We start from the raw sequence: 23,282 nt of genomic DNA on the forward strand, positions 1-23,282 counted from the left end.
ATGAAAAAAACTTTAGTTACACAATAATCATAAATGTAAGAGTAATGACACTCTATCTTACAATGTAACACTAGTCAAATACTAATCGCACAATAATCATAAGGGTTATGGCAAAAGAAATAATAAATATTAACATAATTATAAATATTAACATAATTATAAATATAGAAGAATGAGTTTCAATCATACTTGGAGCCATTTCACGTATGAGTATGATACGAATATTCACGTACAAGTATGCCACGAATGGGACGTATGGCTCAAACTATGCTTGTATGTATAACCTTATGGCATTTTCTAATACTAATGTAGTATCTTTTTTGGGAAAAAAAGTGAGAGTTGTTTTTTTTTACTCGTATGCTATCAAAAGCTTGGTGTATACCATAGTGTGCATGTCTTAGTTTGATTTGCATTGTTTATACTTTCAGGCAAAATTTGCTCATTAAACCTTCAAGGTTCTAACACAACATTGATGCATTAATCCCGAGTGAGGGTCGAGAGAGCTTGAGCAAGGAGGTGTTAGGTGGGCTTTCGACAATGTGAACAGAAGGGACATGGGACATCCACTCCTTATGTGATGGAGAGCTACATCGTGCAATCAAGAAATGGAAGGGACACACGACATATCCATTTCGCTGCAGAGGAGAGAGATCTCAGACTCGGGGTTTGTTAAACACCAGGCGGGCTTTTTGGGAAGCTAGTAATAACAGACGGGGTACCTATTGCGTCAACGGAGAGCTTCATCAGCAGAGTGGGGTAGCAACATTGAGGCGGGGTTTCGAACCAGACACGAGTGCGATGGAGATATAAAAGACATATTGGCTGCCTCTGCACGCACTTGTGATTTGCTTGGTCGAGACACACACGCCCAAAGGACCAGGCGGACACGGAAGAAGACGGGAAAGTGCACAAGTCGTGGGTGACACTTTGGCTCCCTCCCAATGTCACTCTCCCAACAATCTCATGCTCTCCTTCTCTTTTCTTCAAATTTTATTTTTTGATGGACCAATCGCACCATTTCCCGCCACAACCAAGCTGGGTTGCAGGAAAAAGCAGAAAGCCGAATGCAAAAAAGCAAAAAGCAGAAAAAGCAAAAATTTACACTAACTACATACTGCTATCTATCTGCCTTGCCCACACGCCTCTGTCTCATCACTATCACCACACTCCCACAAAAACATTCGAGATCTTCTCTGTGTAGGAAAAAAGCTACGAAGTGCCAGCAGACGACCAAGTTTGATACATCCACCGACACTCTGATCCATTCTATATGTAAGTACGCTTTCTTATCAATGCCGTGCGCTTTCTTATCAATGCCTTTTCGATACTGATCACTGAAGAAAGAAGAGCAGCAAGAAGAAGCAAATGAAGCTGTTCGTTCTTTTGATGCTTCTTGCAATGAAAAAAATGCTATTGGAAACAGAGAGAGGAGCAGAGTGAGAAAAGAATGTGCGAAATAAGAAGAGAGGGAGAGAGAAAGCTTTGAAGTCTTATCCATCCTGGATTTTGCTGTTTCAATGTCTTGATTGATGATGACCTTTTCTCGCATATATGCATTTCATTTATTCTTTTTTATTTTGTTTGTAACACGCCTTCTGATTAGAATGCAGTGGAACATATCATCATACTAGCCAGATTGTATGGGAATCCAAGGTCTTTTGAAGGTATTGAAACCTTATACACAACCAGTTCACATCAGCAAATACTCAGGAACACGGGTAAGTCTTCGGATTAAGCTCCTTTCTATAGGTGCATGTGAAAATTTGTATATAAGCGAGATCATATGGGGATTCAAAGTCTTTTGAAGGTATTGAAACGTTATAGGTTATTCAAGAAATATTCAGGAAATATTCAAGAACACGGATAAGCCTTCCTTATCAACGTTATGGGTTATTGGGATTAAGCTCCCTTATCATATATATTTCAAGATGTTGTAGACATTTTACTATGTGTGAACAAGTTACAAGAGGCCATTTTCCCTTATGTTTCCTTCCCAATGTGAACAAGTTACAAGAGGCCATTTCTATCGCACCTACACAACCTCATAACATTAGGGCCTATAACCCCACAATGTGGAAAACAGTATAGGAAACATATATGCATTCTTGTGTGTATATTTCCCTTTTCCTCTAGATTTGTTCTTCCCTAAACTATTTTATTTTCTTCCTGTTTTTTTTCGCTAGATTGGCATTGACGCATATTGTTGGCTACATAAAGGAGGTAAAGAATATGGCTACAAGTGATTCTGTTGTCTGTTCTCTTGTTTGTTCCATCCACTGAACCATATTTCAGGAAAAGTCAAATCACATTTATTGTTCTTGGTTCAGCATATGCTTGTAGCTTTGATCTATGTGAACATGGTCAAACTTCTTCATCAATGAAACCTTGTATTAACTACTGCATGCATCGGATCAATCTACTTCGCTTCCATAACATCATCCCCGTGGTGGTCTTTGATGGGGGAAGACTGCCTTCCAAAGGAGCGACTGAAACTGAACGCCAGAGGTAAAACCTGTGATGATGATGTTGGAATATATCTATCTATCTATCTATCTATCTACCTATATATATGTATATGTATGTATGTATAGATCCATATATCAATCTGATATAATTTAGGCTTTAAGAAATCAAAATTTCAACATCTTGTGTTTTCCGTGTTTGTGTTTGGACAATTAGAGATGCAAAGTTTAGCGTGTGGGATAACATGGGGAGCTAAAAAAGGTCCTAAATAGAACCCCCCCAAAATAAAAATAATGGATAGTGAAAAACGAAAGGGGCTCATTGGGAAGATTTCCAAGTTATGTGTATAGAGGTGTGGTGCATGGGTTTGAACCCCGTAATCCTTGCACAACAAACAAAAGCAAAGTAGAAACAATGAATGAATTGAGGAAGGAAGTCAATACATTGTTTAGTGGTATTCATAGATACAATCCTATAGATTGACGTCACTATGTTAGCATTGCCATTTTCATGGATGCCTCTTTCAAATGGCAATGTTACTGTTTTCAACCGTTGGGTTGTGGAAAGTGAATTCGTAAAACCAGTTTTTGGAGAAAAGGTTAAAATCATTACTGTAAATATATTAATGTCAAAATGCCTGTACTTTTATTTACTACCCGTTGCTTTGAAGTTGAACTGACTGCCATAAGGTTATGGAAAATGAACTAGTAAAACCATTTGTGGGAGAGAAGAGTGCAATGCTAGTGTAGTGATCGCAAAGTCAAACTATGAATACTTTGGTGTTCGATACCAATCACCATTTGGTCGATAGTTGAAGGTACAGCCTTTAATCATAGAAGCATAAAGCTTATGCTTTTACACCACCACATATACAATTTAAAGGCAACGTATGACATTGTGCTTTAGTATGTAACATCCGTTTCATTTGAGAGGCTATGCCTCTTTTGCATTCCAGGCGACGAGATCAGAATCTTGAGCTAGCCCGATGCAAATTATCTCAGGGCGATGTTAATGGTGCTGTAGAGCTTTTTCAGGTATCAATTTTATTCTATGTTAAAGAGTGTCTGTATTATGTAGCAACATCTGGTGCCATGCCATAAATTTAGTGACATCTCAAGGGGTCTTTTTACCAAGCATGGATATTTTAGCATTGCCGTTTTAAAGAACTGGTGGTTTGTTTTTGAGAAGCCTCGTTCGAAAAAGTATTGTGAAGCTTATATATTTCAGGATAAAATATAGATGTTCTTACACAACAGATTTGCCAACAATAGCCGACTTAAAAAAATATTGATACCAATGAAGCCAGGTAGTTGAAACATTATTATGAAGACCGTATTTCAAGATGAAAAAATAGTTGTGGTACATATATGTATTTATAGGGATGGCTTGGTATTTACAACTCTAGTCAATCTATGTGTTTAAAAACTATTGCTACCTCCACCTCTCTTATGGATTTCCAAAGGTTAAATTATTATTACTTTATTATCAAGAGGCAATGCATAACACTGCTATTGGAGTCTTTGTTACAATAATTATGCACACTGCTAATTGTACGTTTATTGTTATTGTACTGCCATCTTAATCCCACCACATGATATGATGAAATTAACAATCGGAAACGGTTCCGTTCGGTTTGAGAGGGTCAAAACTGAACTGTTTAAAAATTTTGAAACCTAAACTGAACCACGAAACTGTTAAATTGAACTGTTTAAATTTTTTCAAACCATTAAACTGTTAAAACCGTGATTTCGTGGTTCGGTTTTAGTTTCAAGTTTGGTGAAAATTCAAAATTTTAATTTTTTAATTTTCAAAATTTAAAATATTTCAATATTTTAAAATTTTAAAGATTTTCCTAAAATGTGAGAACAAAGCCTCAAAATGAAAACATTGTTATGAAACAATTTTGTTTTAAAAAAAAAAAAAAACTGTTAAATCATGGTTTCTAACTGTTGAAACTAAACCGAAGCCAATCCGAACTGTTGTAAAAAAATCTGAACCTGAACCGAACTGTTATAAAACAAACTATTTTTTTAAAAATTAAAGAAAAATAAAATACTGTTAAACCGCGGTTTCTAACTGTTGAAATCGAACCGAAACCAATCCGAACCATTTAAAAAACCCTGAACCTGAACCGAACCAAACCGTTTTAACCGTTAAGCCGTGGTTTCATGGTTCGGTTCGGTTCAAATCAAACCGTTGCTGATTGTTAGATGAAATTTTGTGCTTTATATTTTAAATGACCTATTCAATGCTACGATATGATAAGAGTTTTCTTGTAATTTGTAATGCCATATTAATTTCATCATATGAAATATGCAGAGAGCAGTAGAGATTACACCCTACATGGCATATGAACTCATAAAGGTAACTTTATTACACATTCAATAGTCTTTGAGATTTCACTAGTTTTGAGGCCTTACATGTGGTGCTAACGGTTGAGAATTTAAGACTCATTTTAGGTACTCAGGTCAGAAGGTGTGGAATTTGTGGTTGCTCCATATGAAGCTGATGCACAATTAGCCTACTTGTCTACACTTAGTCCTCAAAAGGGTGGCATTGTGGCAGTTATTAGCGAAGACAGCGATCTTTTGGCGTATGGTTGTGATGTGGTAACAGATTATTTATAGATAATTTATTCATTCAAATCTCTCTCATCATTTGGTCTTTCAGCTATGTTAAAATCATATCTTATATATCAAGAAATAAAAGTGAACATCTTAATAATGTTGGAATTGTTTGTTTTTATTTATTTATCCTGTGACTAGGTGATCTTCAAGATGGATAAATATGGCAATGGAGAAGAGATTAAACTCTCTAATGTAATGCAAAAGAAAACTTGTTCAGAAAGGCCATCGGATAGCTTGTGGTTTGGTTCCTTCACGCTGGAGCTTTTCACAGGCAAGGTTTTACTTTCTTTTAGACAAAATGCAAAGTTGGGTGGGTGATATGGAGGATTATTAGTTTCTGTTTTTTAGCTGATGCACTTACAGAGTTATATATGGCTAGATGGAATGATTAGTTTACGCATAGGATTTATTGCTTTCTCTAAATAATGCCCACTTGGGAGTGTTAGTATATATCCCAAGTGGGAATTATCTAGCATTCCACGAGTTGATATATGGACCTCCCAAGTGGGCATTTACTAGAGAAAGTAATCTTCTGCATAAGGTAATAATATCTTCTAACTATATATAAATATCCAAGTGTATTGGCTGAAAAAGAGCTATATACAGTTAGAAACGTCACTAAACGAGTGTTCTAACATACGTCTAGAAGCATATGAGCATGTGTATAAGAATAAAAAGGACATATGTAAAAAATTATTAAATAGAAAAGGATCCTCTAATCGTACTTAAAATCCTTGTAAGCATCACCCTCCTTCCCCCCTTATTTTTTTACATTTTTTCGTGAGGGAAAATTTACAAATCTGAAGAACTAAAATCTTCAAATTGCCCCTCGTATTTCCCACAGGAAATTTCGAGCCTACCCCCTTTCTATTAGAGGGTAGCATTGACAAGTGCCCCTAGTCAAAAAGTACGAAATGAGATGATGTTCCAAAAACTAGCTAGCACATGCTAATTAATCATTCTAATTCATATTAACCATGCTTATTAATTGATCTGCAAAATTTTATGCTTATTAGTCAGGATTATTAATCTCTATTGGGATGCTTATTAATCACTAGGTTTGGTAATTTTTGATACACATAAGCATATTTGGGTAATTTTCCCTTAACAATTGTGAGAATGAAACACATTTGTTTTGAGCTTTTGATCTATATAAGCATATTTTCATAATTTTTCCAATATACATATTGGTATACTTATTAATCACTAGATTTGGTAATTTTTTATACACATAAGCATATTTGGGTAATTTTCCCTTAAACAATTGGAGTATGAAACACATTTGTTTTGAGCTTTTGATACATATAAGCATATTGGTGGGAATGCCATATATATATTTATTTATTTGCTAAAATACTAGTATTTTTCCTTTTGATCCATTCAGTAGTGGTGTTTGCTTAATTAATCAATTCTTCAGCATCGTGGCAGTCAATTATTATTGATAAATTAGTGGTATATTGTTTCATTAGTGACCCTAGATCACAATTCATCGGCAGCAAAAATTAAATCAATTGAATGGTGCATTTAGGAGTCAGTAGCTTTGCATTGTAAAATAACGTGGTTTAATTGGTGAATAAAAAAATTGTTAGTGCATTTATGGATTTAAGTTAGCAGGCATTGTTTTAAGCCTTAATAATGAATCATGTCCATATATTCTCATTGTTCAGCGACTAAAAAAATTTAAAACTCGGTTTGATACCGGTTGGTTTATTGCTAATGATGCATAAAGGGTGGCATTTGACAACTGTACGAAAAACTCGTGCAAAATCCAGTGAATTATTTTTTCCCTTAAGTTGATTCTGTATCTGAAAGCTACTAAAACATTTCTAAAAACTTGTTTTCGTATGAGTTATTAAGGACTTTAAGAGCATCTAACCACTTTGGTAAGTTGTAAAAACTATCTGTTTAATCTGATTTCCTCTTCAATATCCTGATTGGTTTACTTTTTATTTTTTATGGTAACGTAACACCAGAAATACCGTTTTTAACATTATTATCTTGATTCTGTGGAAAATGAGCCTAGAATAGTTTTAACAGTTTTATCTTGAATTTATTGCATGCGAGAAGCTAGAATAACACACCATTTTTTTAATCTAGGCACAATGGTGTAAGAGAGACTTGAGTAATTTAACAAATTTATCTTGATTTTATGGTACGTGTGAGAAACTAAAATAATAGATCATTTTACTTTGTGCTCCATATCAGAATTCAAACAAGCATTTAGTGTTGTTCTTGTAAAGTATTACACATAGCTATTATATTCTATTTTATGTGGTGAGACTAGAATATTTGAACAACATTCGATACCATATATAGAATCTAATCAGAACATCTAGTAGTTCTTTATTCATCAATAAAACGCTGTCGATAAATCCTCAGTAAGACTTTGATTCTCAAGTAAAATTTTAGTCGGGAAAACATTTACCAGAAATAATGCTAATGATAAAAATCCTAGTGAACACTTTGTTTTATGAAGTATCTTTTTGATAAGAAAATGACCAATCATGCTCAATTCCATTGATCCCATAGTGGAAGAAAATTAAAGCTTAATAATGTTTCATGTGTGAAAATTCATTTGGGGTTCTTCAATAGTCCAACCTTATTGGGGGGTCGGGAGATGGATAGATAGAGAGAGAGCAGGGTTCATTGATACTTGTGTCCTATTCATTCATTAAATATTATTGAGAGATGATTTTTGACAGTGTGTTGGTGTTCATGTATTTTCATTAATTACTTGATTAATTTTAAGTTTTATTATATTCTCTCTCTCTCTCTCTCTCTCTCTTTCTAGGGATGTGTGTGTTGGCTGGTTGTGATTTCCTGCCATCTGTAGCTGGAATTGGAATTAAAAGAGCTCATGGGTTGGTGTCCAAATATCGAGATCTGTGTAGGGTAAGGCCTCCATGAATTCTGAGTTTTTAACAATAATTAAAAAACAAAATAGTAACAGTAATAAAGGAAACCAATGTCATGCTTTCTGTTTAGCTGTCTGAGTTGAGAGAGAGAGAGAGAGAGAGAGAGAGTTAATGATCCCCTCCGGCCCCCCCACCCCAATCCACAGTCTAAAATTAAATTCTGGCATAGTGATAGCGAGTGTTTATTTTATTTATTTGGATGTGGAATTGGTTCATTAACTATGCCTTTTTGCATTGATAACCACAACAATTTGGTAAGTAAAAAAAATGAGGCTTTCCGGTGAATTTGTGAGAGGGTGTTCCTCCGCGGAGCGTAAGTAGTAGTATTTATATATGTGCTTATCTTCTCGTCCTTGTCTGCTTTCACACTATGTTAGAGGGAGAGCTTCAAAAGAAAAATGCGTCGGTCGGTCCTGTAGTATTTCTCTTTTTTATTCGTACTCGCATTCACACTAGTCCATGGAAGAGGCTACATTTTACCTTTATTTTATAGAATCTTGGCCCTATGATTTTGTGCTTGGCGGTTTTAGAAAAACCTTGTGGGGGAAAGGGACACCACACGAACCTGTTTTTGTATAGAGAAGAGAAAGCACGTGTAAAAAGGCTTTCACAAGTATTCGCCATGTGTGTGAATATATAGGTTTATGTTTTGTCCAACCGTACGCGCTTCTAATGTGATGTCATTTTGTCTCGAGAGACTTAACCACACCTATCTTACTCCAATATAGTGTAACAAAATTGCGAAAAATAGTTCGACATCTTTTCATGAGGTAATGGCTAATAGGGGTGTCAAATAAGTAGCATTTTGTTTGTGTTTTATGCTTACAAACAAATATGTATGTATTCCTTTTTTTTGAAAGCTCAATTATAGTCCGGACAGACACCTTCATTTCCAAAAACATCAGATCACTTGTCCACTCTAGTTTTTCTCAATACGTTCAAAATCTAAGAGAAGGTAAAATGTTGGGTCACATTATAGGATGATAATGTGATGGGTAATCCCAACACATTCTTTGGAGCGTATATATATCATGGAGTTTATAAATGTATGTGCGTGTGTGAAAGAGAATCTTAGATTTGATTTCTAAGGTTGCGATAAGAACTCTTGCATGTACACAACATATTATGAATTATTTTAGTTAATAAAATTTTATCCTATCGATAGCCCCAAGCCTTTTATGGATAAATAAATATTTTGGACAGTTATAATGTGTTTTTATCTTCCTTTTTTGCCCTCACAATCAACAAATCCCGAAAGGAAATTGTGCATTTATTTTCAAATTGGTTTTTAATCAGCGTTTTAAATTCGATTCTAATAAAAGCAGAAAGGGAAGAGATGGCTATTTGTTTTTGCTGTCTGCACTGGCAATGGCTTTTGGACAACTTGCTCTCTGCACCATTATTATTGTTCGTCTTTCTTTTGTTTTTCTTCGTGCATTTCCTCCCATTTATTCCAAACTTTGTCTCTTTCTTTAGTTAAAAAATGATGAATCTTATTACCTCATCATATTCCTGATTTACTACCTTTGCCTCTCCTTTCCTCAACAAACATTTAACACCCCCCCCCCCCCCCCCCCCCTCCCCCCTCGAAACAAAGAAGAATATAACCCCCCCAAAAGCAGAAAAAGAAAGGTGAAACGTTCATGAAAATGTAGATTTCTAATTACTTTCCTTGGGCTAAGAAATCTCCAATTTGTTTCATTAATTTCTTTCTATTGCATTTACTTCTTTCATGCCATCGCCCCCCCCCCCCCCCCCCTATTGTTCCTTTTTTGTCATTTTTTTTCTTCAATTCACCTTTATGTAATGATGGATGGGGGTGGGAGTGCTGTTGTCATCACAGAGAATGCACACACACACAGCCATGCACCCAAAAAATGAACTAGGTTCAGTTTTGTGTGTGCATATTCATCATTGTTTGCTTCCTTGGAAGTACACATGAGAGACATATTTAATACATAGACAAAGTACAATAGAAAGGCACATTCCTCTGAAGAAAAAAAACAATCATCATACATACAACATATGGTGTTATCATTTGATATTGATTTTTGCTTTTTGCTTTTGGGTAAAAAGGCCTCGTTTAGATTTTCATGCGAATAGATTAAAGTCAAAAACCTATTGTCAAGGTTTGCTCTTTGTGCGTGCGTGTGTTTTCTCGTGGCAAAGTGGCCACTTTCCCTTGCATTTGTTTATATGCCTAGTGTTTAATAACATCATGAAACTTTGTATATTGTATACCTTCGCTGAACTTATACCAAATAGCTGCTCTTGTTCCCTCCTGCTGTAATAGACTTTCTCTCCGCCCAACAATTCCAGATTGTACATATGAAGCTAAAATCATAATGTTGTGTCCTGTGGCACACAAATGAGAGTTTTATAGTGATAAATCTATCGTTAGGTAAGGTATATATGACTGATTTGACAAGAGTATATGTATGCACACAGAAACAGATGGAGGTAGCATCAGTACATATATGCTACAGTGGGGAAAAGTGGATTTAAAAAAATTATACTCATGGGTTGAAGGAAGGGGATTTATGCTATATACACCATGGAGGAGGGAGAGGGGAATATCATAGTACATTGGAAAGGAAGAGAATATATATAAACTAAACAATAGTGTTGTACTACAATAGGAAAGGTATACAATTGAATGGGTAAGAAACAAAACTTGAGATAAGAAAACGGAGTGGGGAAGGGGTGGAAAGGGGGAATTAATCTCTTGGAGGATTCCAATTCCCTCTGTGTGTGCTCAATTAAATCTCTTCTTTCTTACACACGTTACTGAGATCTCAGCTATCAATCACCGTGTGTGTGTGTGTGTGTGTCTCTCTCTCTCTCTGTCAGTTTTATCTTTTTTTATGATTTCTCTTTCCTCTCTCTACATGACAAATCAATCGAAAGAAAAAGTGGCAATTGTTCCCCCCGAGAAAGGTTGCTCTACACACTGAGTGTACCCCCCCCGTCTACGAGCAAAATCCTGCAGCTTGAGGTAGAGACGACATAAAAATTATTTTTGTGGCCACGCGGCCTGTGATTGGATGTCTAATGCACTTCTAGTAGTCTTTTGAAAACGCAGAGACTTCTGTCTGGTTGGACCACTACATTCTTATTTGAGTCATCTTTTGATATTGGTGATTTATGAAGGTTGGGAGAGACCATAAGACTTTCTTGTTTATATGGGTCAGAAGAAATTTTGCAAGTCCTCCTTGATTGGACGGGGCCAACACATGCGTGTGAATCATTTGAAATGTTAAACTTGTGATTGGACGACCGGCACACTTCTTCTTAGGCTTCAAGAGGTGCAAGATTCATGATTTGATCAAATTATCTACACTTTCAAAATGTCCGGCTTAGTCGATTAGACCCAAACAACATTTGTGTGGGTCTCTCTTTCCGAATGCAAGAATCATGATTGGACAACCCACACATACACTATTTATTCTTACTTCCTCTTTGTCTGCCCTAGTATGAAACCAGCTGAAGTATACAACAGAGACATAGATTTTATTATTGTCCTCAGAGGTCAAATTGATTGATTGAGAGAGAGAGAGAGAGAGAGAGAGAGAGAGAGAGAGAGAGAGAGAGAGAGAGAGAGATGGGTTAATAACAGGTGTTATCAATCATGCGCTTCGATCCCAAACTAACAGTTCCCCAAGGATACGAGCTCTCCTTCAAGCAAGCTAATGCCATCTTCTCTCATGCTCGAGTGTAAGGAAAATGGAAAGAACAAAGTAGGGAAAATGATGTAAATATATGCTTATACCAGTCACAATCTCAAAAAGTATCCTTGCCTTGTTTTCAAAATGGCCTAGTCAAATTGGGTCTCATACTCACTCAAATTTAGTAAACTTAAAGTAGCATTAGCAAATTATGCTTTTAATTATCTCAATTAAGATAGATCCACTTTCTATTGTGAAGTCCAAATCAGCAATTTACGCTTCTTAGACAACTCATATAGAATACACACTATAATTACAGTCCTAATTAGGATCTTAAGCTTCCAATCCGGCTCATTAGGACATACTCATCAGAGCCATTAGCAATAGCATCATCTAAAGGATTACTATAACTCATTTCGTAGATTACTATCCAAAGCTTATCGAAGAATTTTGTGCTTAATTATATGCGTCATATTAAGATATTTTTATAGGCCTAAAATAGTCTGTTTCAATGGAGAAAGAAATAGCTCTGTTTTCAGTGAAGAAAATAATATCTGGTCAAGGTTAAAATAATTGACCGTCTCTTAAAGGGAAATACTCTGTTTTCAGTGAAAGAAAATACTTGTCACTAGTTAAGCAAAAAGGAATGTCTCTATTTTAAAGGAAAACAGTCTGTCCAAAGAGAAAGAATGGCTCTGTTTCAGTGAAGAGCGCTCTCTCTGTCTCTCTCTCTCCAGTTAGAGATAAAATAAATGACTGTGTTTCAAAGAATAAAACACACTCGCTGGTCAGAGGAAAAAGAAAATTACTGTGTTTTGAAAAAAAAAACTCTGTTTTAGTGAAAGAAATTAGTCTCTAGTTGGATAAAAAGAAAATACTTGTCACTAGTTAAGCAAAAAGGAATGCTTTTAATTATCTCAATTAAGATAGATCCACTTTCTATTGTGAAGTCCAAATCAGCAATTTACGCTTCTTAGACAACTCATATAGAATACACACTATAATTACAGTCCTAATTAGGATCTTAAGCTTCCAATCCGGCTCATTAGGACATACTCATCAGAGCCATTAGCAATAGCATCATCTAAAGGATTACTATAACTCATTTCGTAGATTACTATCCAAAGCTTATCGAAGAATTTTGTGCTTAATTATATGCGTCATATTAAGATATTTTTATAGGCCTAAAATAGTCTGTTTCAATGGAGAAAGAAATAGCTCTGTTTTCAGTGAAGAAAATAATATCTGGTCAAGGTTAAAATAATTGACCGTCTCTTAAAGGGAAATACTCTGTTTTCAGTGAAAGAAAATACTTGTCACTAGTTAAGCAAAAAGGAATGTCTCTATTTTAAAGGAAAACAGTCTGTCCAAAGAGAAAGAATGGCTCTGTTTCAGTGAAGAGCGCTCTCTCTGTCTCTCTCTCTCCAGTTAGAGATAAAATAAATGACTGTGTTTCAAAGAATAAAACACACTCGCTGGTCAGAGGAAAAAGAAAATTACTGTGTTTTGAAAAAAAAAACTCTGTTTTAGTGAAAGAAATTAGTCTCTAGTTGGATAAAAAGAAGACTCTGTTTCTCTCTCTCTCTCTCTCTCTCTCTCTCTCTCTCTCTCTGTGCGTGTCTCTGTCTCTATCTGTCTCCCTCTGTTTCTGTGTCTATCTATCTGTAAGGCTCCCTAGTCTATGATTGATCCGTTAGTTCTCTTAAATCCTTCTTTTTCTTTTTCTTCTTCTTCTTCTTCTTCATATATATATATGAATTATATATTATTTTCTTCTGTCTTCCTTCTTTTCTTTCTTCCTTTTCTTCTTCTCGTCTGCTGTGATCTGACACAAGGCCGCATCTCTCTCTCTCTCTCTCTCTCTAACTGTGTGAATGTGTGTGTGTGCGCGCAGATACGATGGGAGCTCAGAGAAGCTCTCGTTTCTGAAGCCCCTGCTTCCATCAGAGATAAGAGTGTTTAATGGCGACCTCGACTTCCTTGGGCCGTATCCCTACAGAGAGAGAGAGAGAGAGAGAGAGAGAGAGAGAGAGAGAGAGAAGCTGTTTATGTCTAGAAAAACAGAGCGCAGAGTGATAGAGGGTTAGAGAGCTTGAGAGCCTCTGTGTTATCATCACTCTGTTTTCCTTCCTTCCTTCCTTCCTTCTTCTTCTTGTCCTTCCATATATCATTTTTATCTGCATACATTATGCGGTCATGCATTTACTATTGTCTTCTTTCTTATTATTCTGGAATTTCCTTCATTCACCAAATTTGGTATCCTTCAGAGATTTGCCGCCTTATCATGCCTTGTCCATTGCACAAGGTCGCCTCAATCCTATATCCATGTCTGCTTTCGATGAATTTGTTGACATTAAGATCCCTTCTACTCTGAACATACAATCCTATATAACTGTATGTGTTCTATCCCTGCCTCTCTCCTCTCTACATGCCTCCATGGTGCAATTTCACCCTAATTTTGCTTTCACTTCGTTTCTTTTGCAGAAGACAAGTATGCAAGAAGATGAAGTGAAAGAAGAGCTTATTATTAGCTACATTGCAGATGCTGATGTCTCTTCTGCAGTCAGTGATCATGGTAGAGCTATATTCCACACTGTAACAGATGAAATAGAAGCGAAAAAGCCCATTTTAAATTCGATTGCTTCAGCTGAAATGGACAGCTCCTCCCGCCCTTCTTCAGCCAATGATGGTGAGTGAAACCCTACCTTTCTTTTCTTCATATTATGATATATACATTTACACACATTCGCATATTTATAGCTGATTTTAAAGCCCATTAAATTTAACTAATGCTGAGCTTTGTTATGTGATCAGCTTCAGTTTCTATTCAGAGTAATAAAGGCTTCCTCACTCATCTCAAGAATCTAGCATCTTCTCATATAAGCAGCACAGAATGGTCACCAATGCTAGATGATATCGATGAAGAGAGAGCCTCAAGAAGGTCAACGACAGTCTCACTCTCTCCTCCAGGGAACAAGAGAGTGTCTCCACTTCCACCCAATAACAATCCTTTCAGGAAACAGAGAGCAGCAGATGATTCTCTAACCTTTGCTTCAAAGAGACATACCGACAGTAGCGATGCCGAAGGTGAAGCAGAGAAAAGAGTGATTCCTCTTCAATTCAATAGTAATGCTTGTAAGAAAGTAGAGAGGTCTAGTTTAGGAGCACCATTAGCTTCATCACATTCCGGCTCAAAGAGGCTCTTTGGAAGAGAGGAAGAGGTATTACCTCGTGGCATGAAGGTGCTTTCTCATGGAGAATTGGGTGCAGATCAGGTTTCAACTCCCCCTCAAGACTCTCATGACATAGAATTCGTACAAAATGGAAGCAAGGAAGAAGAATTCGAGCTCATGTATTCATCTTCATCGCTAAATGAATGCGTGGAAGAGCTAAATCCCTCGTGTTCGTCTTCGTCTTTGAATCAAAAGAAACAGAAACAGAGTAATCATGAGTCATCCGGTGCTATTCGTTATCCAAAGAATTCTCTGGAAAGCAAGAAGATGAAAAGCAAAGGAAAGCAGGGGAGGCAACAGACCAAGATAAGCTCATTAATGCCCCCAGGCATTATCCTGACCTATTTCCAGAGATCCAACCATACTAACTTAACTAACCCTAAAGGATGAAGTCATCAATATATATACATATATAGAGAGAGATACACATATTGACATACATATATATATATATATGTATGTAGACATCTCTTTTCATGACACCGAAAGACCTCAAAAACCCACAGCTGAAAGCTTCTTGATACAGACAATATTATTTGTCTGCTCTTTTCTTCGTCTTCTTCTTCTTCTTCTTCTTCTTCTCTATCTCTGTTTATTGATTATTCTAGTTCACCCTCTTTCTGTCATCCATATGCTTCAGTTACAACAATTCCTCAGATTTGCAACATTCCTTCTCCAATGTACGCCTCCCCAAATGTCTCTTCACATCATCCCTCTCAACTTTTTGGCAAGATTTCCTTAATCATCAACAAGACAGCATTGATGTTTCCTTACTTCTTCTTTGATTTTCTATTCTTGATTCTTATTCTTATTCTTATTATGTGTAACTTTTTCCTTATGTCTTGTTTGGAAAAATGTTAGAGAGAAGTCTAACTAACTTAACTGACCAACTATCTACGACTAACCAACACTTAACACCTTACAAAATGTGTCACCATGAAACTTATGGCCCCTTTTTTGTGCTTTTGGCTTTTGTAAAACTTTTAACAAGGATTTTTCTCCACAATATAAGAACATCTCAAATTTATTATTACAAAAAATGGCTGTTTTTTTTTCTCTTGTTCACATAAGAAGCTTGGTTAATATTTACTGTTTAGAATTGTTTTTCTCAAAGATTCATTTTTGGAATCAAGACTATCCATAAGAAGCAGACAGTGAGACCCTTGTTTATTGTAAGTACGTTGAATAAACATTGCAAGGACTAGGCATATGTTGTAATGGTACCAAGTGAATTATGGTCTTCCATTTCCCAGTTGAAAAGGTGATTGCTTCTTCTATATATTTGCATATTTTTCTGTTTTAATGTTGCAGAAGCTACGTTTTTGCTTGGTGATTTCGTCCTCTAATGTGACATTTTTGTGGATTGACTAGTATCTTGAATGATTATGATTTTCATGCCAACTATTGGGTATTATGATGATATTACTAACGATAACGATGCTTCTTACTGGCATGGATGGCCATATGGATATTTGTTCATACTATGATTTGAGTACACATACACAGTAAATAATCATTGAGGTTACATTGGAGCAAATTTATAACACAACTTATTAGAGATATTGGTGTAGTTTCATGATCTACAGACATATGCATGTCTTAGATAGTCTAAAATATAGTTTCACATACATTTTGTATGAACGCAGACCATTATCTTATTATAATTTCGTTATTGGCTCATATGTATATCTGTTGCATCATCTTGGCATGGGTAAATTTCAGGCTTAGTACATTTAGTTCTGTCCACTTTCCAAATTACCTACCGAGAAATATAAGGCTTTACATAGGGTTTATTAGTGATACATGAATACACACATTGATGAAACAGTTCCCATGTTTCAAATTCCACAATATGTACTTGCGAGGAGTAAACCATTACTTGCTAACAAATGTGCAAGTAGAGGATTACTTGCTACTATTAAGCATTGCCAATTTAACCACTTGCCATTGCCATTGCCATTCTTTTTGTGTTCACAACCTTATCGGTATATTATTTTCCACACGAGTTTATGAAGTACTTCATTCTTTTAATGCTTCCCATGGATTACATGTTATTTGTTCACAAAAAAAAATTCATTAGAATTGAATGGTAACTCGATATGGCACCAACCAAGAATTGGTGTGATACTTAACATTGTGATGAGTTTTAATATTGTTGCAAGCAACAATATTTGAATGCAATGGAATATAATATAATATTAGAAGCAACAAAGATTATATTATACATAATATGTGTTAGAGCACCTAAGAGTTATCACAACAAAGGGATGATGATACAATGAAGGGGAGTCAAATGCCACGTATTGGTTGTAGCAATTCAATAATCAATCATGGTCATGTTTTGATCATACTCCATATGTATATAATCACATTGGCGGAAACTTGAAGAATTTGTTTTGGATGCCAACAAAAAGTTTACAAGCAAGCATTGAGGATTGCCATGTGGGGAGAGGGGGGGAACTTGGGTCGGATACCATCATGGTGAATGCGCCACGCCGGCTTATTGTGAGGATTCCGGGATTATGTCCTCCGGACACAAAATGTGGTTGTCGAGACACCGTCCAGCTGTGTGGCTTGATGTCCGTCCATTCTCGATCACGGACCCAACCCTCTTAGAAGAAGCCCACAAGGGTATGGAAGCTGTGGCCATCCAATGTGGAGAAAACATACACACACACACACACACACACACACACACACACATATATGTACATACATACATACATACATACATACATACACATACATATATATTTATATATATAACAAAAAAGAAATATGGTGATAATAATAAAAAATAATAATGATAAAAGAACAAAGGTGATGGTTAAGCTTCCATGCAGCAGCACGTATGGCTGCCTTCTTCTGATCATACATCTTCTCCTCCTTCTATATATATATGTACATATACACAATCGTATAGAAGAAGAAGAAGAGTAATCAAGCAGGGAAGAAGGAAGAGCAATCCGGACAGCTGTGGTGATCATCATGACCCACCTAATCATGCCATTCCTTCTCATTTCTGCACTCATCTTAAGCTTCAGTTGTATTAGTAGTGGTACTACTAATTCGGCCATCCAAGTTTCTTCTTCTTCTTCTTCTTCTTCTGAACCCAATACAGCATCCGGTGCACTTGAGCTGAGAGAGAACATAATCGAGAAAGTAGAGAAAGTGAGTGAATTGATCCAGAGAGCTCAGAAGAACGCGGTGGAGCAAGAGAGAGAAGCAAGAGATGGAGATGGAAACCCAGGCAGTGGTAGTAGTAGGCCTGGTTATAGTGGAATGATAGAAGACTATAACAATGGCAACGGAGGCGGATCATACAATGATGCAACAAACCCAAACCCAAACCCAAACCCAAACCCTAATCCATCTGACCCTGAATCTTATCCTAACCCTAGCATGGATGAACAGTATGTGAGCGAGAGTGATTTGGAGGGGGGAGGCATGAGCGACGATTACTACAGGCGGGCGATGAATGTGTCGGGGGCAGGAGGAGGAGGAGGAGGCGGTGCATTGTCAACGGACCCCGTGTCGTCGGCGTGCCCATCCACGACACTCTCGGAGATCGGCTCGACACTGCGTGCGGTGGAGGCGGAGGTTTTGGGGAACCGTGCGGCCGATGCGAGCAACCATGCCCACCTCGCGCTCTTCTCCCTCTCCGATTGCTTGTCCTCCCTATCCAGCGGCCTCCCGGCTTCCGCTTCCGCTTCCGCCTCCGTGTCCGTGGCCGGCACCTCGTTGACCGATGCCAGTTCATCGTCCCAGGTATCGAATTCCCCCGTTGTTTTTGTTTAGAGACGTGCGTGCCTGCCGGCATTATCGTATTATGGCTTGTTTAGGGTTCTTTTTAACCCTAAACCCTCGAGCTCAACCTTCAAGTGTTTGGAGTCACTCACACTAGGATCAAGCAAGAATGAGCATATATAACAACATCCCCCATGTTTGGACCTCCTCAATCTTTTTAAGTGTTTGTTTGGAGTCACTCACTAGATCAACCATTATTAGCATATATACCAACATCCCATGTGTAATGCTCCATCTTAATTGTTTGTTCGGAGGCTGAACTAGATTAAGCATTATTAGCTTAGTGTTTTGGAGTCACTAGATCAAGCCTTATTAGCATATACCAACATCCCATGTTTAAAGCTCAATCTTTTAAGTGTTTGTTTGGAGTCACTAGATCAAGCCTTATTAGCATATACCAACATCCCATGTTTAAAGCTCAATCTTTTAAGTGTTTGTTTGGAGTCACTAGATCAAGCCTTATTAGCATATACCAACATCCCATGTTTAAAGCTCAATCTTTTAAGTGTTTGTTTGGAGTCACTAGATAAAGCCTTATTAACATATACCAACATCCCATGTTTAAAGCTCAATCTTTTAAGTGTTTGTTTGGAGTCACTAGATCAAGCCTTATTAGCATATACCAACCTACGGCAAGATATAGATTTGGTCATCATAACTAGGGGCATGCACCATAAGCGTGGACGCAAAAATATTGATGATAATTCTGTAGATCACATTTTGTAAAAAAATATGCTTTAAAATCTCACCCTCCTGGATCCATGCGCACGATTTAACATTTGTATGTGCCCCATGTGCACGATCACGAATGATGTTGTGAAGTATGTTACTTTTTATCTTCATCTTCATAAATTTGTCAATGTCAATGATGTTTGTGCAAAACTATCTTAACTATATTTCGTTGTGTGTAGGTCCTGAACTCTCTTTCTCTTGAGGAGTCGAATACCTACATTCTCGGGCAAGCAATCACCCTACTCGAGGCCATTACTTTATCACTTGACAAATTGGACAACCTTATATCAACCGGTTCTCGTGGTAGCAATGAAGGATCAATAGGGAATGTGAATACAAACATGGTGGAAGGTAAGGTTGTGAACAAGCGTGGAGAATTATACTTTTTTGGAGCTCAAGTTGGAATGCATTGGGTAGTCCAATAAGATGGGGTTTACAAGTTTAGAGTTTAATAAAGCTCATTGGTGTTTTCTTTTACATATAATGTGTATTGATTAGATCCTTATTTTAAATGGGACACATATTGTGACACGGGATCAATTCAGAACATGTTTTGATAATGAACTAGTTATTGCTTGAATAGCCTATGCATTAAATGTTGAAGCTATTCAATAGTTTTGGGATTTATGGAAGTATTTAATGAATGCCTAAGTATACTCGTATGCTATGGCCCATGATGTATAGTTGAAAGTGGTAAAACTAAAGGAGGATGTAAGAGGGATGGCACGACGTGCCAATTCTCCAATTGTGGCAAAGGGAAGAATCTACCTTTTTGTGCAATGGGCTTTGCATATGGGGTAACTGGTGGCGCACGTGGTCCCACGTATATTGTTACTCGTTCCGATGACAACCCAATATACCCTCGACCAGGTACTAGCACTCTTTTTGTTGTATTTTAGAAAGTATACTAGAGTCATTCTAATTTTATGAAAACCTTGAAATACCCCTTAAGTTTTTGTTATTGTTTGACATATATGCCCTTGGCCAACCCTTCTTGAGCAATTATATGCCTAGCTTTCAGCAAGTATATGCCATGTTCATCCCTTTGCAATGAACATTTGGAGAAAAAAGGAAAACTTAAGGGCATTTTGGAGTTCTCCCCTTTCATTTTCAAGGCCAGATAACTTTTCTTACCTCCACCATCGCAAGAAAATGTCATGCTTCTCAACATTGTAATGTCCACTAGATTGTCCATATAAGAGAAACATGCTTTTAACTTAACTTCATAACAAGGAATGTTTGTATAACTTAAATGTTGGGTCCACAAGATTTATGGCCATAACTGCGAATGTATCCATAATGTATCCGGTAGGTTCTTTGCGTTATGGGGTGAGGCTTGGTGGCGGTGCACGAGGTGTTTGGATCACTTTCGCGCGTAGCATGATCATTGTCTTAAAATCCATGCTTTGGGTTCGTAGCTCTACAACCATAGATGGACGGGGTTACAACATTACTATCACGGGTAGAATGCTTGTTGTCGGAGGAGTTCACAATGTGATACTACACAATTTCCAAATTAACTCGATGGCATTAAGTGATACCATCCATGTATTCGCTGGATCTACGAAGGTAATTTGCATCCTACAGCCTATGTACTATGCATATGTATCTATAGTTTGCATAAGATTAACTAGTCTTACATTAAGTTCAACCCATGTTGGCATAATCGTGCGAGTCCAATGAATAAGGATATGCATGAAAGAAAAAAGGCAACCAAACATATCGTACAAAAGTTGTAGAGAACATGACACGATCGGTTTCACATTGTGATCCAGCACACTAGTTCGAGGTCTATACGGGTTCGCCTTTTCCCGTATATAACATTTTCTTTTTTGCATACGTATGAATAAGGTTTGGGTGGATCACATCACGTCTTTCGATGCAAAGCTCGGACTTGTCTCCGTGGTTCAGAGGGCAACCGATGTCACGATATCTAATTGCAAGCTCTCGAACCGTAACTTCAACATGTTACTCGGAGCCGCGGATTCGGACATTAGCGATAAGAACCTTCGCGTGACCGTTTATCGCAATTGGTTCAAGGATTCAATGCAAAGGATGCCTCATTGCAGGTTCTTTTTCTTTTCCTTTTTACCAAAACTTTTACATACTCACTCCGCTACTCAAAGGACAAATATGGGGCATGGCCTTTCAAAAGCATTAAAAAATAATAATTTAAAAAGGAAATAAGTACTAGGCTTTGTTTTCTCTCACTAAAACTACTTTTAAGATAATGAGAACAAAGCTTGGCAATTTGAATATGGATTCTAACTACTACTACTACAACATACATACATATATAGGTGGGGGTATTGTCACGTGATGAACAACTTGTACACCAACTGGGGGTACTATGCGATCGGGGGGAGGGTTCACGCGAAGATCCGATCCGAGGGCAATGCGTTCATTGCCGGGAGGAGGGCGGAGGTCACACCGTGGTTCCCGGGGGCCGGGGCCACCCCTAACTTTGACGGGACGGCGCTCATCCAGTCCTTAAATGACCTCCTTCTCAATGGCTCCACATTCCACCAATTCAATGTCGTGCGCCACTCCGCGGTGACTTCTTCTTCTTCGTCCACCAAATCCTTGTCTTCATCCTCCGTCTCGGTCGCCCTCGCACCGCCCCCTCCGTACCACACCCCCGCGGCTTACCCTCCATCCATCCCTTCTCCACGTGTGCTCCCCGAGCTCCTCCGCTCGTGCTCCGGCACGCTCTTCACCCCCTCATCCCTTCGCCTCTGCCACCTCCTCTCTGGACTTAAATGAGCTTCTTATAACCCTCATTTGCTTGCCTTGCTTTGCTAGCCCCTCATACACTATGGAGCATTGTTGCACCAAACTTCTAGAGAAAACCAACCTAGAGTTAGAACCTTGAGGTAAGTGAAGAAGACATTGCAATTGATGAGTGAGGGGCTTATCCTTATTAATGGGTCATGCAAAAGTTTTGTAGAAAGTTTAATAGTAGTAGGGTTTGGTAGGAAATTATAGAAGAAATATGGGGGCCTAAGCATTTTGTAATGGAAGAGCATCGAATAAAAAGCCCAATTGTATCCCCTTGGATTTTACTCGTGTTTGTTTATACATGTGAATACATATAAAGCATGATCTTATAAATGTTTGTTGGTAATTACTCGATGGATCCATTGTTATTTTTTGGGGGCCGTGTAGGATTATTAACTTTTTTTAATGCTAGGACCTCTTTAATCTCGAGTTTCATCCCTTTCTCTTGTAATTTTATTGCGCAACTAACTTATCTAGTCACGTAGTTAGTGGGAGCTAATGTAGGCTTCAATGGAAGGTAATACTCGGATTAGTTCCCTCTCATCGAGTAATAGTGTGAATGTTATCTTTACGTAATGGTAACATTTTCTCGTTTAGCCATCTTTCAACATAATAACATCATTCCAATACGTATTTCTAGTGGAACTTTCTCTTTTCAATAAATCTACATTTTTTGTTGCTATTTCGTAGCTATTGAAAAACTATCCTTAAAATACCAAATAATATTGAAACCTAGATGTCTTCCCGTTTACCAAATATAGGCATAATTAGTTAAATTGAAGATCAACATATCTTGGATATCATATTCATTTATAATCAAGGGAAAAGTACCAGGATACCCCTGGAAGTTCATCTATTTACCAGAATGCCCCTGAAAGTTCCAAATTTACCAAATTACCACTATGTCCAAAAAATTACACTTTATAAAGTAACTATACACTCAAATCTTTGGTAAATAGGGCTAGTTCGGGTCCATTTCTTCCACCTTTGGTAAATAGGGCTTGTAGATTTGAGTATATAATTACTTTATAAAGTGTAATTTTTTGGACATAGGGGTAGTTT

General features: G+C 37.3%; 2 protein-coding genes across 3 annotated transcripts; both read left to right on the forward strand.

The window, feature by feature from the left end:
• Positions 1 to 1,607: 1,607 nt before the first annotated feature.
• LOC147848944 (uncharacterized) lies at positions 1,608 to 16,176 on the forward strand. Of its 2 annotated transcripts, none has more exons than XM_087337927.1 (13): positions 1,608 to 1,718; positions 2,184 to 2,220; positions 2,328 to 2,505; positions 3,419 to 3,497; positions 4,783 to 4,827; positions 4,923 to 5,072; positions 5,229 to 5,361; positions 7,882 to 7,982; positions 11,622 to 11,719; positions 13,565 to 13,657; positions 13,938 to 14,070; positions 14,158 to 14,359; positions 14,485 to 16,176. In XM_087337927.1, exons 1-13 carry the CDS (start codon positions 1,641 to 1,643, stop codon positions 15,291 to 15,293), a joined length of 2,136 nt encoding a protein of 711 aa, XP_087194053.1. In that variant the 5' UTR covers positions 1,608 to 1,640; the 3' UTR covers positions 15,294 to 16,176. The 2 variants fall into 2 exon arrangements, with proteins under 2 accessions (XP_087194053.1, XP_087194055.1); XM_087337929.1 differs by having other exon boundaries at positions 13,938 to 14,064; positions 14,155 to 14,359.
• A 1,730-nt stretch (positions 16,177 to 17,906) lies between these two features.
• LOC147848945 (uncharacterized) lies at positions 17,907 to 22,492 on the forward strand. The gene is made up of 6 exons (XM_087337930.1): positions 17,907 to 18,671; positions 19,622 to 19,793; positions 20,127 to 20,312; positions 20,755 to 21,011; positions 21,294 to 21,511; positions 21,743 to 22,492. Exons 1-6 carry the CDS (start codon positions 17,907 to 17,909, stop codon positions 22,203 to 22,205), a joined length of 2,061 nt encoding a protein of 686 aa, XP_087194056.1. The 3' UTR covers positions 22,206 to 22,492.
• Positions 22,493 to 23,282: the final 790 nt, after the last annotated feature.

Source organism: Azolla caroliniana, unplaced genomic scaffold (genome assembly GCF_043228905.1).
Source record: "Azolla caroliniana isolate FFs.n. ecotype wild unplaced genomic scaffold, voAzoCaro1.0.p SCAF_164, whole genome shotgun sequence".
Lineage (NCBI taxonomy): Eukaryota > Viridiplantae > Streptophyta > Polypodiopsida > Salviniales > Salviniaceae > Azolla > Azolla caroliniana.

What these genes read in the sequence shown, in the direction of transcription:
- LOC147848944 (XM_087337927.1), top strand. Translation starts at nt 1,641, where the DNA reads ATGGGAATCCAAGGTCTTTTGAAGGTATTGAAACCTTATACACAACCA. An exon ending in TTGTTGGCTACATAAAGGAG is followed by an intron (nt 2,221 to 2,327) that starts GTAAAGAATATG and finishes TTCTTGGTTCAG; the next exon opens with CATATGCTTGTAGCTTTGAT. An exon ending in AATCCTATATAACTGTATGT is followed by an intron (nt 14,071 to 14,157) that starts GTTCTATCCCTG and finishes CTTTTGCAGAAG; the next exon opens with ACAAGTATGCAAGAAGATGA.
- LOC147848945 (XM_087337930.1), top strand. Translation starts at nt 17,907, where the DNA reads ATGCCATTCCTTCTCATTTCTGCACTCATCTTAAGCTTCAGTTGTATT. An exon ending in ATGCCAGTTCATCGTCCCAG is followed by an intron (nt 18,672 to 19,621) that starts GTATCGAATTCC and finishes CGTTGTGTGTAG; the next exon opens with GTCCTGAACTCTCTTTCTCT. An exon ending in CCCAATATACCCTCGACCAG is followed by an intron (nt 20,313 to 20,754) that starts GTACTAGCACTC and finishes TGTATCCGGTAG; the next exon opens with GTTCTTTGCGTTATGGGGTG.